The sequence below is a fragment of the Rhinichthys klamathensis genome, unplaced genomic scaffold (assembly GCF_029890125.1).
Source record: "Rhinichthys klamathensis goyatoka isolate OS25496 unplaced genomic scaffold, OSU_Roscu_1.1 h1tg000021l_1, whole genome shotgun sequence".
Taxonomy (NCBI): domain Eukaryota; kingdom Metazoa; phylum Chordata; class Actinopteri; order Cypriniformes; family Leuciscidae; genus Rhinichthys; species Rhinichthys klamathensis.
In genome coordinates, this window is record NW_026606572.1 from 1,363,559 (window position 1) to 1,377,150 (window position 13,592).

At 39.6% G+C, this 13,592-nt stretch overlaps 1 protein-coding gene across 1 annotated transcript in view; it reads left to right on the top strand.

The window, feature by feature from the left end:
• The window catches only part of aff3 (AF4/FMR2 family, member 3), a 33,839-nt gene that overhangs the window by 18,346 nt on the left and 1,901 nt on the right, over positions 1 to 13,592 (top strand). Inside the window, exons 2-16 of the mRNA XM_056241118.1 lie at positions 2,657 to 2,734; positions 3,211 to 3,244; positions 4,377 to 4,434; positions 5,001 to 5,052; positions 6,481 to 6,518; positions 6,897 to 7,083; positions 8,714 to 10,804; positions 10,940 to 11,055; positions 11,423 to 11,579; positions 11,840 to 11,973; positions 12,085 to 12,148; positions 12,643 to 12,779; positions 13,113 to 13,184; positions 13,286 to 13,379; positions 13,480 to 13,526. Coding sequence (XP_056097093.1) covers positions 2,657 to 2,734; positions 3,211 to 3,244; positions 4,377 to 4,434; positions 5,001 to 5,052; positions 6,481 to 6,518; positions 6,897 to 7,083; positions 8,714 to 10,804; positions 10,940 to 11,055; positions 11,423 to 11,579; positions 11,840 to 11,973; positions 12,085 to 12,148; positions 12,643 to 12,779; positions 13,113 to 13,184; positions 13,286 to 13,379; positions 13,480 to 13,526 — 3,359 coding nt within the window. The remainder of the gene's footprint in view (positions 1 to 2,656; positions 2,735 to 3,210; positions 3,245 to 4,376; positions 4,435 to 5,000; positions 5,053 to 6,480; positions 6,519 to 6,896; positions 7,084 to 8,713; positions 10,805 to 10,939; positions 11,056 to 11,422; positions 11,580 to 11,839; positions 11,974 to 12,084; positions 12,149 to 12,642; positions 12,780 to 13,112; positions 13,185 to 13,285; positions 13,380 to 13,479; positions 13,527 to 13,592) is intronic.

The following is a 13,592-nucleotide window of genomic DNA, read 5'->3' on the forward strand; positions in this document are numbered from 1 at the left end:
TGTTTCAGCTGTAAAAATGTAAAATTCACAGTCTGCTGTGATTAAATATTCCACAACAGAAAATGGCCAATAACATGGGGGTTCCTGAAATAATATAAATAATATATGGTCTTAATGTGGTTGCACCCATGAGGCATGCCAGCTCCATGTAAAAACAGCTTTTATTAAGCTATACTGATTTCTAATCAAACTTTAATCCAATTAATTTTATTATTTTAAATATCTCTAAAAAGGGCTATTCATTTATGCGTGATATTTTTAATGAAGGAAAAAATCAATGTGAAAAGGGAGTGAGTTGTTTTATTACAATGTGTTGTATACTGGTTCTGGTTGTTTTAAAGCATCTAAATAGACATGCGGAGAGAGAGAGCAGTTTCAGGTTCACCTGGGAAGCCTTGTTGTTGGAGGAGAGAGATGAGTCCTTAGTGACTGATGGTGGTGAGAGAGATAATGAAGCAGGTGAAGGAGTGGAAAGGTGGAAGAGTTATGCTCTGGAGGGAGGAGTGTGTTTTTGAAATATTGCTACAGGCTAGGAAGAACTATTGATGTGTATAATGTATGTTTTCTAAAAATATCCTCTTGTTCAGTAGAAGATTTACAATATGATGATATTCTACAGTGAAGACCTGGTGGAGTTTATCCCAATAGTTTGAAAGTGAAATACCATTGTTGTTTGTTGTGACTTGAAATGTGCTGCACTTGACCCGTTTATTAACTCTTAAATGGACAGTTCACCTAAAAATCATTTACTCACCCTCAAGTTGTTCCAAACCTGCATGAGTTTCTTTCTTCTGCTGAACACAAAAGAAGATATTTTGAAAAATGTTGGAAACCAAACAGTTGACGGACCATACTTTGCAAGTCAGTGGGGCCGGTCAGCTGGTCTACCTAGTGCTGGTCACGTCCTCAATCTCTGATTAATGCATTTCTATGGCAACATAATTAATGCCGAAATGAAGATGGTACAAATAGGAGCTTTCAGAAAATTCAGAGTTTACAAGTTGTAATTACGAATTCCACATGGACGTGAACACTTTTTACAAGTCGGAGTATCGTAATTATGTTAATTTTGACATGGCGTGAATGCACTTTTACAAAACTGCTTTGAGTTCTAACAGTGACCGTAAATAAGTTGTTTATGTTCATTATTATTGTAATATTCTGTGCTTTGAAACATAATTTAACGTCGTCTCTCGCTTTGCAGACTCTGGCTGTGTAATTGATTTAAACACACACATTATGAGAAATGCCAGAAACTTCCACAAACCCACAAGTTCTTCATCAGAAGGTCATGAACTCTCCAGTGTTAGGTCATTCGCTGAATTAACAATGACTCTTTAGTAAGAAAGGATCCAAATGAAACCAGGCCTACTTCTGGAAAAAGTGAAGAGCTTCAGCAGAAAGCTTAATGAGTGATGTTCGATTAGTTTCTCTTTTTGATTGTTTTTTTTATTTTATGTATTTTAATATATTTCATTTTTTTTTAATTATGTATTTTTTATTATTTAATGCATTCTGGGGGAAAAATAGAAGGTATTTTATGATAACATTATATCTATGGAAATTCTGTCATCATTTACTCTCCCTAATTTTGGTTCCAACCCTGTATGTTGTTTTGATAATTTACTGACATGGAATATCCATGTAGATAGTCTTTGCAGTAGATTACAAGAACGGTTGCACTTTTTACGGCGTCTTAGACTTTATGGTGTGGATCAGAGGTTTATGATAATTTTTTATCAGGCAGTCTTCGAGAGTTTAATTAGATATAGTATTAGTCTGGTTTGGTAATCTGTCCGTAGCACGTAGAACTAAACTGGTACGGATGATCCACACTGCCTGGAAAATTATTGGAGTGAAAGAACAGACATCATTGCAGACCCTCTATGAACAGGCTACTTTAACGCAAGCTAAAAAGATTGTGTGCGATCCGTCGCATATCCTGTACACAGAGTACGAGTTGCTGCCTTCTGGGAGGAGGTTTAGAGTTCCTCGCTGCAGATTGAACAGATTCAAAAACTCATTTATTCCAGTGTCTGTAAAGATGTTAAATGATGGCGGTATGGAGTTGTAACTTATGCAATTTTTATTATTAATATTGTCTGGTTTGTAAATTTGTTGTATGTTAACTGTATACTGACGGCAGCATGGGTGATGACCCAACACAAATTTCCCTTCGTGGGACAATAAAGTTTTTACTTACTTACTTATGACTTTCTTTCTTCTGTGGAACAAAAAAGAAGATATTTTGAAGAATGTTGGTAACCAATCAGTTTTGGTGACCATTGACTTTCATTGTATGGACAAAAACTCTGAGGTATTTCTTCTCAAAATATCTTCTTTTGTGTCCCACAGAAGAAAGAAAGCCATAGCGATTTGGAAGTAAACGGAGTAAGTGGCTGAATTTTTAAGAATCCCTAAAGATGCAAAATGCATCAAGACCATCACAGCCACTGGAAATCCCCTTTGATATAATGGCTTTTATTGGCCAAAAACTTTTTAGTCTATGGATATAGACACATTTCAGGAGGCCATAAAAGATGCACCTTATATCTGTAAGTTAAATATAATAATCCTGAACCTCACTCTAAATGCAAATTTTCCAAACTTGTAAGTCATTTTGACTTTTAGCCTCTGTCCTCTCATCTCTCCGTAGGACATGACCCAGTCCTGGCCTTACCAGCAGCCCGCAGGGGAAGGGAGCAACCAGCATTTGCTGTACTCGCACTCAAAGGTACGCACAGGGTTTATTACAGACTGCCAGCAAGTGTGATCAATTCACCAAAGGCACAACCTCTGCTCTGTCTCTGTAGGTGTATCTCTTTTTCTCTCCTCATTTCTTTCCCTGCAGGTTATTACACTTCCATTGTTTATTTGCATACTCATAAACTCATAAATCCGTGTTGTTTTAGCACCAGAGTCACTAAAGAAATTATGCAAATCAGCTAACAATGCTCCAAGCACAATGCAGGCCAGTTCTAGGGACTCTTCACCACTACAACCCAGAGTCGACTTGTTTAAAATGCCAAAAGTGCACCTGAACATAGCAACACCTGGTTAAACTGGAATTCGAATATTGAATAAGGTACAGGGTTTGGCGAATGTTTGTTTGAGTTTAGTAACTGTTTAGTGAATTCACCCCTCTGTTTTTTGACAAGATGCTGTTTGTAGGCTATGTGTTGATTTATTTTTTCTGTTTATCTGTCTCAGGAGGGAAAACTGCCCAATTCACGACACAGACATGGTAAACATGCTACACTGATGTGCAAAATGCTCTGTCTTAGATATGTGTCTTTTTTTATTGGTATTAGGGATGCACCGATATTATTATTGGATTTATACCAATAAGCTGTTTTCATGTTAACAGCTAACCGATAACTGTTAAATGACTGATAATAAAATTATTTACTATTTTATGTAAAAAAAAAAATCCTAAAAACTAAAGTAAATAATTTTGAATGCTAAAAGTGAATTTAGGCATCACAACACTGTAAAGTGCAATATGAAAAATGGATGTTTATTTTGAGATTTACTAAAGATTACATTTAACAATGGTAAATTATTAGTGTTTTGAAGATTACCTTTTTATGAGCATTAGACGATGTAAAAATAGGGGAAATGTACACTGCCATTTATATATTTGGGGTTGGTAGGATTTTTTATGTTTTTAAAATAATTTTGAAAGAAGTCTCTTATGCTCACCAAGGCTACATTTGTTTGATGAAGAAAAAAACAGTAATATTGGGAAATATTATTAAAATTTAAAATGACTCTTTTCTATTTTAATACATTTTAAAATGTAATTTATTCCTGTGATGGCAAAGCTGAATTTTCAGCATCATTACTCCAGTCTTCAGTGTCACATGATCCTTCTGAAATCATTATAACATGCTGATTTGCTGCTCAAGAAACATTTCTTATTATTATCAATGTTGAAAACAGTCGTGCAGCTAAATTTCAGGATTGTTTGATGAGTATAAAGTTCGAAAGAACAGCATTTATTTGAAATACAAATCATTTGTAACTTTATAAATGTCACTTTTGATCAATTTAATGTGTCCTTGCTGAATAAAACTATTAACTTCATATTTTTTTAATCTTACTTACCCAAAAATGTAAATAATAATGTACTTTCAAAGTTAAATGTCCAATATTGACAAATATTTATTCAATATCGATTAATACCAAACCGATATGGTACCACTATATTGTGCATTCCTAATGTGTATGTGTGCAATAAGACGTTTGCTCATCATTAACTGCTTCATGTTCATACATGGTTCATACATGGTTCACAGCTCTACATGTACTAATAGTAGTGTTTTTACATTCTGCTCCATAACGCTGATGTATTTCTCTCCCTGTGGCTCTCTCAGTGAGGGATGGTGTCTCTATGAGGATGCCCTCACGTCCACTCGTGGCCCCTCATAAATCGTAAGTGCAGCGCACAGCACCCGATTTGTCCTATGGTAACCAAGCACCAGGTTGTGCCTGAACTGCTTCTGCCTTTGAACTTTATTACATAATAAACCATTGACTTTACCAAATTCAGTGTTGAATGTCTGTACATATTAGCGTGTAAAAAATGTTTTGGGCTTCCTGGAATTTAACTACTTTGGACCAACTGCTGTTTAAAACCAGCCTCATGTGGAGTGTTAGGCCAGTGTTATATCTCTGCTGTCTCTAACCATACCAACTTCACTGACCTCATAAACTTTACTGAGTTAGTATCTAATTACAGAGCAGGTTAACACAGTTGGAGAGAGCCCTGAAGCAAACTACCATCAAATAATATCACTGTTCAACATTAGAGTGCAGTGTTTATGACTACTTTCTTTCAAACTTGTAATGTGATACAATCTCATATGGTTAAACTGTTCAAGGCAAACTCACACATTTAGTACACACACAGATGTTCGACAGATTGGCAGAATGAATAAGTCTCTCTGTCAAGTAAGTGTGACATTCTCTCATGTTCGACTCTCCCTTTGCCGTCCCAGCATGCTCGCTGATGACCTGAAGCTCAGCAGTGACGAAGATGACAAGGACGAGGTAGGGCGCCTATTAAGATTGTTCAAGGAATCGGCTTAAAAAACATCTATTATTAGCAATAATTATTGCACTGCTTGTGGTAACTGTTAGCTTTGAACACAGTCTAGCTCATTTGTTCATTCATCATGAAATGCATTCACACACAGTCACCTGGCTGCTGTTGCACTTGTGTTTGCATTGCTCTCTCAGTGCAGGCAGCACTGTATCAATACTAACATTGCCATTCACATCTGTGGAGTGCTCAATGAGGCAAAGTCCTCTTTTATGTTAAAAGTATATGACTAATTCTATAATACGTTTTTATGTTTATATTAACATACTACTGTTTATTATAAAATATTTCTTATTGATTTTCTTAATGATTTTGAAAGAAGTCTCATGCTTGCTTTATGGCTGCATTTGTTTGATCAAAAAAAATATTATTACAATTTAAAATAACTCTTTTCTATTTTAATACATTTTAAAATGTAAAATATTCCTGTGATGGCAACGCTGAATATTCAGCATCATTACTCCAGTCTTCAGTGTCACATGATCCTTCAGAAATCATTCTAATATGCTGATTTGCTGCTCAAGAAACATTTCTTATTATCAATGTTGAATGCAGTGCTACACTATATAGCTGCTCCTCCCTCACATTCACTCCAATAGGCTTTATGTCGAATGTCACATGAACAACAGGAAAACAGGTCTCATCATATCCGCTTGTTGGAGAAAGTGTTAACAGCAGTATGTATGAATGAACAGCTATATGTATGGCCTTTTAAGGAAATCAGCTAACCTCGCAGTTATTTTAATTGTTGGCACTTTATTCAATTTTAATATCCGAATGCTAGTGAGAAGAAGAAAAATAAAAAGCTTTTAGATGTCTATCTGCATATGCGATTGACATTGGTTATGCACATCTTTGGTAGCTCCTTTGAAGGCATCTTCAGTAAAACAGCTTTATATTTAACTGAGCACAAACAAAGGACCTGAACCAGAAGCGATGCTTACAGAATATGGAAGTTTGTTGCGCATAACCCCCGTAGGAGTTCTTTTAAACAAATTATGGCCTCATGTTACACAAATTGTTAGGAAGCAATGCCTTCTTGCCTCCTTGAGAAAAATGCCACTGCTCCATATCTGTGCTACTGAACTTGACATGGTTCGCTGGAACTGAACATGTAGCGAGTTCAATAGTTGACTCAGTCATTTACCCTTCAACACCAGCTCCTTGTATGTGAGTGTATCTCATTCTCTATCTCTACCCAGGACTACAGGTTTATGAGTCATAACAGTCTGAGTCATAAGATACACCAGACTCTTGACCTTTCTGGCATTACTGCAGGACTGTGGCATTTGCTTTGGTCAAGATGCTAGTAGTGACCATGAATTTGAAGATTCCAAGCTAAAAAGCTCTCTCATTTATTCTTAACTGTTAAACAGGGAAGTGAGCAAACAACTTCCTGGGCCGATAATGACCGGTAAGTGTGTGCTTGTGATGTTTTGTCTGCTTTATGTGTTGTACCAAGTCTCATTATGTGCCAGTGTTTGTCTCTGTATGTGTCAGTATGTGTGTATTACATATTGAAGAGGTCAGAATATGTGGAATGTGACAGCTGGATGATAGACCAGCCTCTGTTTCTTTTGGCCTTTCAATATGTTCAACCCCCAAATACACACACCACTTGTAGGCCAAGCATTTTGTCAGGGTTTAGTCTGCATACTTTTTGGGAATTTGGAATTTCGCTGAACTTGATTTTCAAGATTGTTGTACATGTAAATGCATCTGAGTGTGTGGCCTAATAAGTGTGTGTGCACTTCTCAATCCCCATCCATTGTGTGCATGTATTGACTGACAGCTTGTCAGGCCAGCAGCAGCACCACGCACATATTGGAAGGGTGAGACATTCTAGCTCAGGGTCTTCAGGATCAAACCCCTCCAGCGAGTGGGAAAGCAGTAGCCAGCGATCACGTAGCCCGAGCCCAGGAACGCACGCCCGGTGTGGGACACCGACCCAACAGCGGACCCTAAACTGCAGCATAGAGGTACACTAACAAATTTTTTGCCATGCAATCTACTATTTTTCATTGCCTCACTCTCTCAGTTTTCCATTAGTTGTTTTTAGCAGATGAGGTAGAAAGGGATGGTGGGGGTTGGAGAGAGGAATGTGGAGGGGCGGCCACTGAGACTTTAGAATCTGGGTGTCATGTCAACATGTGGCACCCCAAATGACTAACTAGATATGAAGTTTTATGTCACCCTTGATTTCATCACATAAAGCAGAACTTAAAGGGATAGTTTACCCAAAAAAAGAAAAGAAAATTCTGTCATGATTTACTCACCCTCATGGCGTTCCAAACCTGTATGACTGTACAAAACAACAATGGACCCCACTGACTTTCATTGTGTGGGAAAACAAATTTAAAAAAAATCTTCTTTTCTGTTCCACAGAAGAAATAAAGTTTGCAACAACATGAGGGTGAGTAATTAATGTCAGAATATTTATTTTTGGGTGAACTTTCCCTTTAAAACAGCACAGGGGGGAAAATCCTAAGCTTATAACCACTACATTTGAAAAATTGTATTCTGTGGTCTTAATTTTGTTCGTCAGAAAGAGGGATTAAAAACTCCAGTAGCATAGGGCTACACCACCATATGAATGAAGGTGTCTGTGTGACACAGCTGGCTCTATTACTGAACATGCCATCTATTTGGAACCTGTGGAGAAGGGAGGAGGGAACACCATGTGTTTTTCATCTACGTGTAGTCATGTAGTGTCTCTGAGGAGGACGGCTTGGAAACGCCACACGGTTCCAGGTAGAGGGGGGTTGAGGGGAGGGGAGGGGTGGTGGGAAAAGGGCACAAGAGATGCAGTGTCTTTGCTGGAAAGAGAGAGAGAGAGAGAGGGGAAGGGGGAATGTTTGAGTGGAGGAGTAAAAGTTTAAATTAACTCTGGTCAGCTACTGGAGGCAAGCAGGGAAAGCACAGTCTGCCCTGGAGCTTAAGTGTGCTATCAAGTGAGTATTTGCTTAGTTTTGTGGCATTAGTTCAAATGTTTTGTAAAGTCAATAGTTAACTCACTTTATTACTCTATAGTGTGATTCTGTTGTCATAGAGTATTTATATTTTAAAGCAGCTTTTTTCTTCAGCCTTCTGGATTGTAATAATTTAAAGCAGTGAACTGAACAGGCATTGTTATGGTGTGAATATGGGGTGAAATTGAAAGAAAGGGTTTGCTAGTGTTTAAGGAATCTCCACAATGTTTCTGCCCTCTTTCTCTCTCTCTCACTCACCCTCTCACCCCCTGTTTTTTCTTTTTCTCTCTCTCCCACTGACACACCGGCTTGTTTACATAAATACTCATATTTCTTATTCATTTATTCTAATAATTTCCGATTGCCTTTTTTTTTTGTCTGCCACATACATCAATTTCTCATTGTTAAAGAGGTTCTGGAATATAGTTACGTTTATACTGTTGTCAACCTCAGTGGTCAAGAGTTTATGGTAAAGAGTGGATTCACTAATAATCAATCTTGTCAAGCATGTTTTGTAATCTAGGTCACTCTACTTATATTGTCACATTGTTTGATCAAATTCATATTTAGAGTAATATTTACAATACAAAATATTTTTTATCATGTCTTGATATTTATTTTATGTCCTTTCTCTGTCCAGACGGAGAGTCCACCATCCATACAGTGGCAACTGGACAGGTGGCTTGAGAAAGTTCCTAAAAAGCATCGGTCAACTGACCACGACCCAGGAGGGGGACAGCGACGGAGTGCAAAATCTGACAGTGGCCGAGGACCATCACCTGGAAGATACTGGGGTAGAGACTCTGAGTCAAATTATAGTCCTTGTGAAAGTCCGGTCCCAAGTCCAAAATTTGACTACAGCCCCAGAAACAGTCCTCGTCCCAGCCCAGAATACAGTCCATGCCCCAGTCCAGGAATTAGCCTTGTGCCAAGCCCACTGCCAAGTGTGTGCCCAAGTCCAGGAGACAGCCTCCGAGGGAGTCGAAGTCCAAGCCCTTTATTTCCGCATCCTCCCAGAAGCCCCAGTCCAAATTTCTCATCCACCACAGTACTTATCCAAGGTACATATCCTCAGGTACAGTCACCTCAACAGGAAAGTCCCAGGCATATTGCACATCCAACAGTTGCCTCCAATCCAGCACATCGTCCCAAAGTCAGGCCATGGGTGCCTCCGGACCATAGCTCCAACCAGAGAAAGGAATTTAGACCCAAAGACTCTCAATCCAGAGACTCTCAATCCAGAGACTCTCGATCCAGAGACTCTCGATCCAAAGACTCTCGATCCAAAGACTCTAGACCTGGTCCTCCTCAACAACCCCATCATTCCAAACACAGCTTAACAGAAAAGTCACACAAAGATCTCACACACAAGCCTAAATCCAAAAACTCTGAATCCACAAGCAAGCAAAGGTTTAACTCTCCTTCGAACCCAATTACAAAGCATTCATTGAAGAAAAGACCACGCATTAGCCCAAAACCACAAGCCAGGCTCTCATCTACAACTGACCATAGTATTGAACATAATCACAGAAACAATGAACCTACAGGAGCGTCAAACCAGAGTTCAACCTCCAAATCGGGCCGCTCATCTTATTTCAATACTTTAAAGAGCTCAGACCGTGGTCCTTCATCAAAGTCCAGGGACTCGGCCCAAATCGAACTCAACAATCAATCTAGTCACAGCTCTAAGACTAAATCTTTCCCAGATACCAAGCAATCCAGATCTAAACAGACTACCCAACCGCGTTCCAGCCCAAAGCCCAGGGTCAAACTAGGAGACACCCCGGTGCCCAAAACCGGGCACTCCCAAAAAGAGCCAAAGCCTAGAGAGAGAGAGAGGGAAGTGGACAGCCGAGGTAAGGCCCAGGGAGTGACCCTGGTGCCGACTGGCAAGGAGCAGAGACAAAGAATACTGGCGGAAGAGCAGGTAATAAGGCGCCGCTGGGTTCGGAGTTCTGAGGAAGAGGAAGACGAGGAAGATAGGAGAACTGAGGAAGGGGAAAGAGAAAGGAAACGGAGAAAGAGGAGGGAGCAGGAAGCTGAATGGGAGGCGGTCCAGCCCAAGCAAAGACCTCACACCATCAGCCAGCATCACGCTCAACAGGGATGCAACGGACTCAACCTTGAGGAGCAGAGGAGGAAGAAGAGAAGGTGGAGCAACGAGGACATTTCCTCACATCCTCATGTGATAGACTCTAGCCCTTCTCCTCCACTCTCTCCACCTTCGCCTACTCCTGTCGTCAAGCCCACTCGTCCATCATCTTCCTCGTCCTCATCCTCCTTACCGTCCTCATCGTCTTCCTCTGAATCAGACTCTGAGTCCAGTCCACCCCGGAACGTTACCAAAGTCCCTGCAGATTCAACATCAACTCAAAAAACAATTTCAAAGCGGAGGCATGACAAACAGGGTTCAGGCACTGGTGCTCACCCCCACGGCTCGAGCTTAAGCACCCCTGAGACAGATACACAAGTCCGGGGCAGGCACAAACTCTACACACTGGTTCCTTTCGGACGATCTGAGAAGTCTCCCACCGTCCCACATCGAGGCCTGAAAAAACTTGTTGTGAGGATAGACCTCTCGCTTCTGGGTAGAGTCCCTAGTGCAGATGAGATTACTGAGAGACAGTCCTCATCTTTATCTTTGTCATCGGGAAAGGCAAAAGAAAAGACATCAATGAAGCAGCTGCACCACTCTGACCAACTGCCTGGAGATGGCAGAAGCAAAAGAAAAGTGAGGAAGAAAAAAACATATTTACATTTAATTAATTCAAACAATTCAGCAATTTTTAAATTCATGTTCTGTTGAATATGAGAGGTGTCTTCTCGCATACATGTAAGATTTTGCGTATTTTGCCGTATGCCTTAGGCTGAGAATGGAGATGCTCAAAGAGAAAATAAGAGAAATCACTCTCGTGCAGATAGACTTCCAACGTCAGTCCATAATGAGACTGAGGAAACCTGCGCTGACAACAAACAAAACGGGTATATTTAGACCTAATAACTTTATTTGAACTTTTTTCCTTTTATACATCAGTCCTTTGTCTTTGCAGATACAGTTTAGGTCAAATTTAATGAGCTGAAAGTGTTATTTTTTTCCAGTGTTGTTTTTGTTGATTCAGAAATTTAGAACATATCTGTATATGCTGCATATTATTAGTATACTGGGATATCAACAAACAATTACACATTGAAGGACATCATGGAAAGCCCCTGTAACAAAATGCAAACATATGAAAAAGTTCAATTCATTGCTGTTATTCTTGCCAACTGGGACATGTTTGCGTAATCTTATCTTTACTGTATAGCTCATGCTTTTTTGATGACGTCCTTTTTATTGCTGTGTATGCAGATGTCAGGACGATTACTTTTACTCCAAGAGGCCAGTGTCCCCATTGTCTCCTCCATCTGACATATTAGAGCTCTCAAAGTCCTCTGTGAAAGCTCAGCATGCAGAGAAGTACCACACACCTCCAGAAAAAAACGATTCAACAGCACAGAAAACACAGGTTCTTAAAATAATACTCACACAACACACAAAAGCTTTATTTCTTTTTCTTTCTTTCTTTCTTTCTTTCTTTCTTTCTTTCTTTCTTTTCCACAAAAAAATCTCACAGCTTGATTTCAAAGTAGAACATTTTAAAGTTCCACAAATAACTTTTCATTATTTAGTTCTTTAAAAGAACTGATGTTTTAAAGAACCCAGAATCAAGGACTCTAATCTGAAAATGTATTATACACTAATGAAACAGGACCTTTGTCTCAACAGGTCCAGAAGACGCAGCCCAAGGTAGAGGTGGAGTGCGTAGGGGTGTCAGGACACCTACAGCCTCTCTCTGGATCTCGGGTTCCTCCCCCAAACCTTCCTCTTCACTACAGAGGAACCGTACCTATCAGTGATGTGTAAGTTCATGTCTGTTAATGCTTCTGTTTCATTTAACAATTCTGCAGCGTATGAGGTGAAAAGCTTCCCATAGTTCTCACCTAATCTTTCTTTTTTTCCCCTCGTGTTAGCTCTCATCATGCTGAGTACTACATGCATGAGGCCAAGAGGTTGAAACATCGAGCAGACGGAATGGTATGACAGCATTGTGAACATGCATTGCCACTAAACAAGACTCTTATGGGCTTTTCACACTGCACATTACCCCCGTTATCGTTGTTTTAAACCCCTCTTTTGACCCTCAGTAAAGGAACATTTCACACATTTCTAATTTAGAAATGGGGTTAGCACCGCTTTTTACCTGGGGTTATGAAACCCTGCTCCGTAGCAGGGTTTGCACTTCTTTTGCGGTGTTAACCCTGCATTTCGGTGCCAAACGTGTACAGTGTGAAATGATGCAGTGTCAGAATGTTATCAATGACACCGATATCGCAAATATGCAAATAAGGATGTTAACCCAGGGTCTAGGAAGTGTTTTTCTAAATAGCTGGGGTCTCAAGGATTATAGTACATACAAATCAGTCACAGACCAAAACAAGGATGAAAATCCCTGGCTTATGTGTGTACCCTCTGTACCAGATTCATCCACTGCTTTGATTACCCTTTTGCCTCTCTATCCTTGTTTGCAGGTGGATAAGTTAGGAAAAGCTGTGAATTATGTGGATGCTGCTTTGTCCTTCATGGAGTGTGGTAAAGCCATGGAAGAGGGACCACTGGAGTCCAAGTCTCCCTACACCATGTATGCTGAAACTGTGGAGCTCATAAGGTGTTTAAGTGTTTCTCTTTCACCCTCTCTATTGATTTTTTTTCTTCTGCATTATTTCAGCATTGAAAGCATTTTAACTAGGCCAAATTTCACATGACTTCATCTATAAATGGAAAACAGGGGTAGCTCCTTGCGACCGGACTGTAGTTTACCTACATCAGATGTGGGTGAGATTTAGTGCTGTGACAGATCAACAAGCCAGAAAAAATGCAAACATATTTTTTAATGTCAATGGACATTAATAAGATTGATGCCAAAATAGAAAGGGCAAGAAAAGGCCCTATGTATGTCAGAAGCTCTGTATTGATTTAGCATGTTCTCTGTGTTGATTAGATACGCTATGAGACTTAAGAGTCATGCAGGCCCTGGAGCCAGCCAAGAAGACAAACAGCTGGCTGTACTGTGGTAAATACAACACTACAAAGATCTGCAACTATCTGTATTGACTGAATCTTGATCACGCTTAAGTCTGTTGACAAAACACACATTTTGTGTCTGGGTTGTAGTTTCCGCTGTCTTGCTCTTCTTTATTGGCAAATGTTCAGACTTAAAAAGGACCACGCTCTGAAATACTCTAAAGTCCTGCTGGACTACTTCAAGGTAGGCCGTTATCAATTATCATGCATCAAGTTTGTTAAAACAACTAAGTTGTCATGTTGAAAGATTTACCAATACTTGTAACTGTTTATGCTTTTATTAGAGTTCTCCAAAAGGACCTCACAAACCCCTTTGGAACGATGCTGGAAAGTAAGGGTTAATTATAGCTGGGCCTGTCATTCATATACTCAGCCACTGTGAGAAACCTTTATGTTG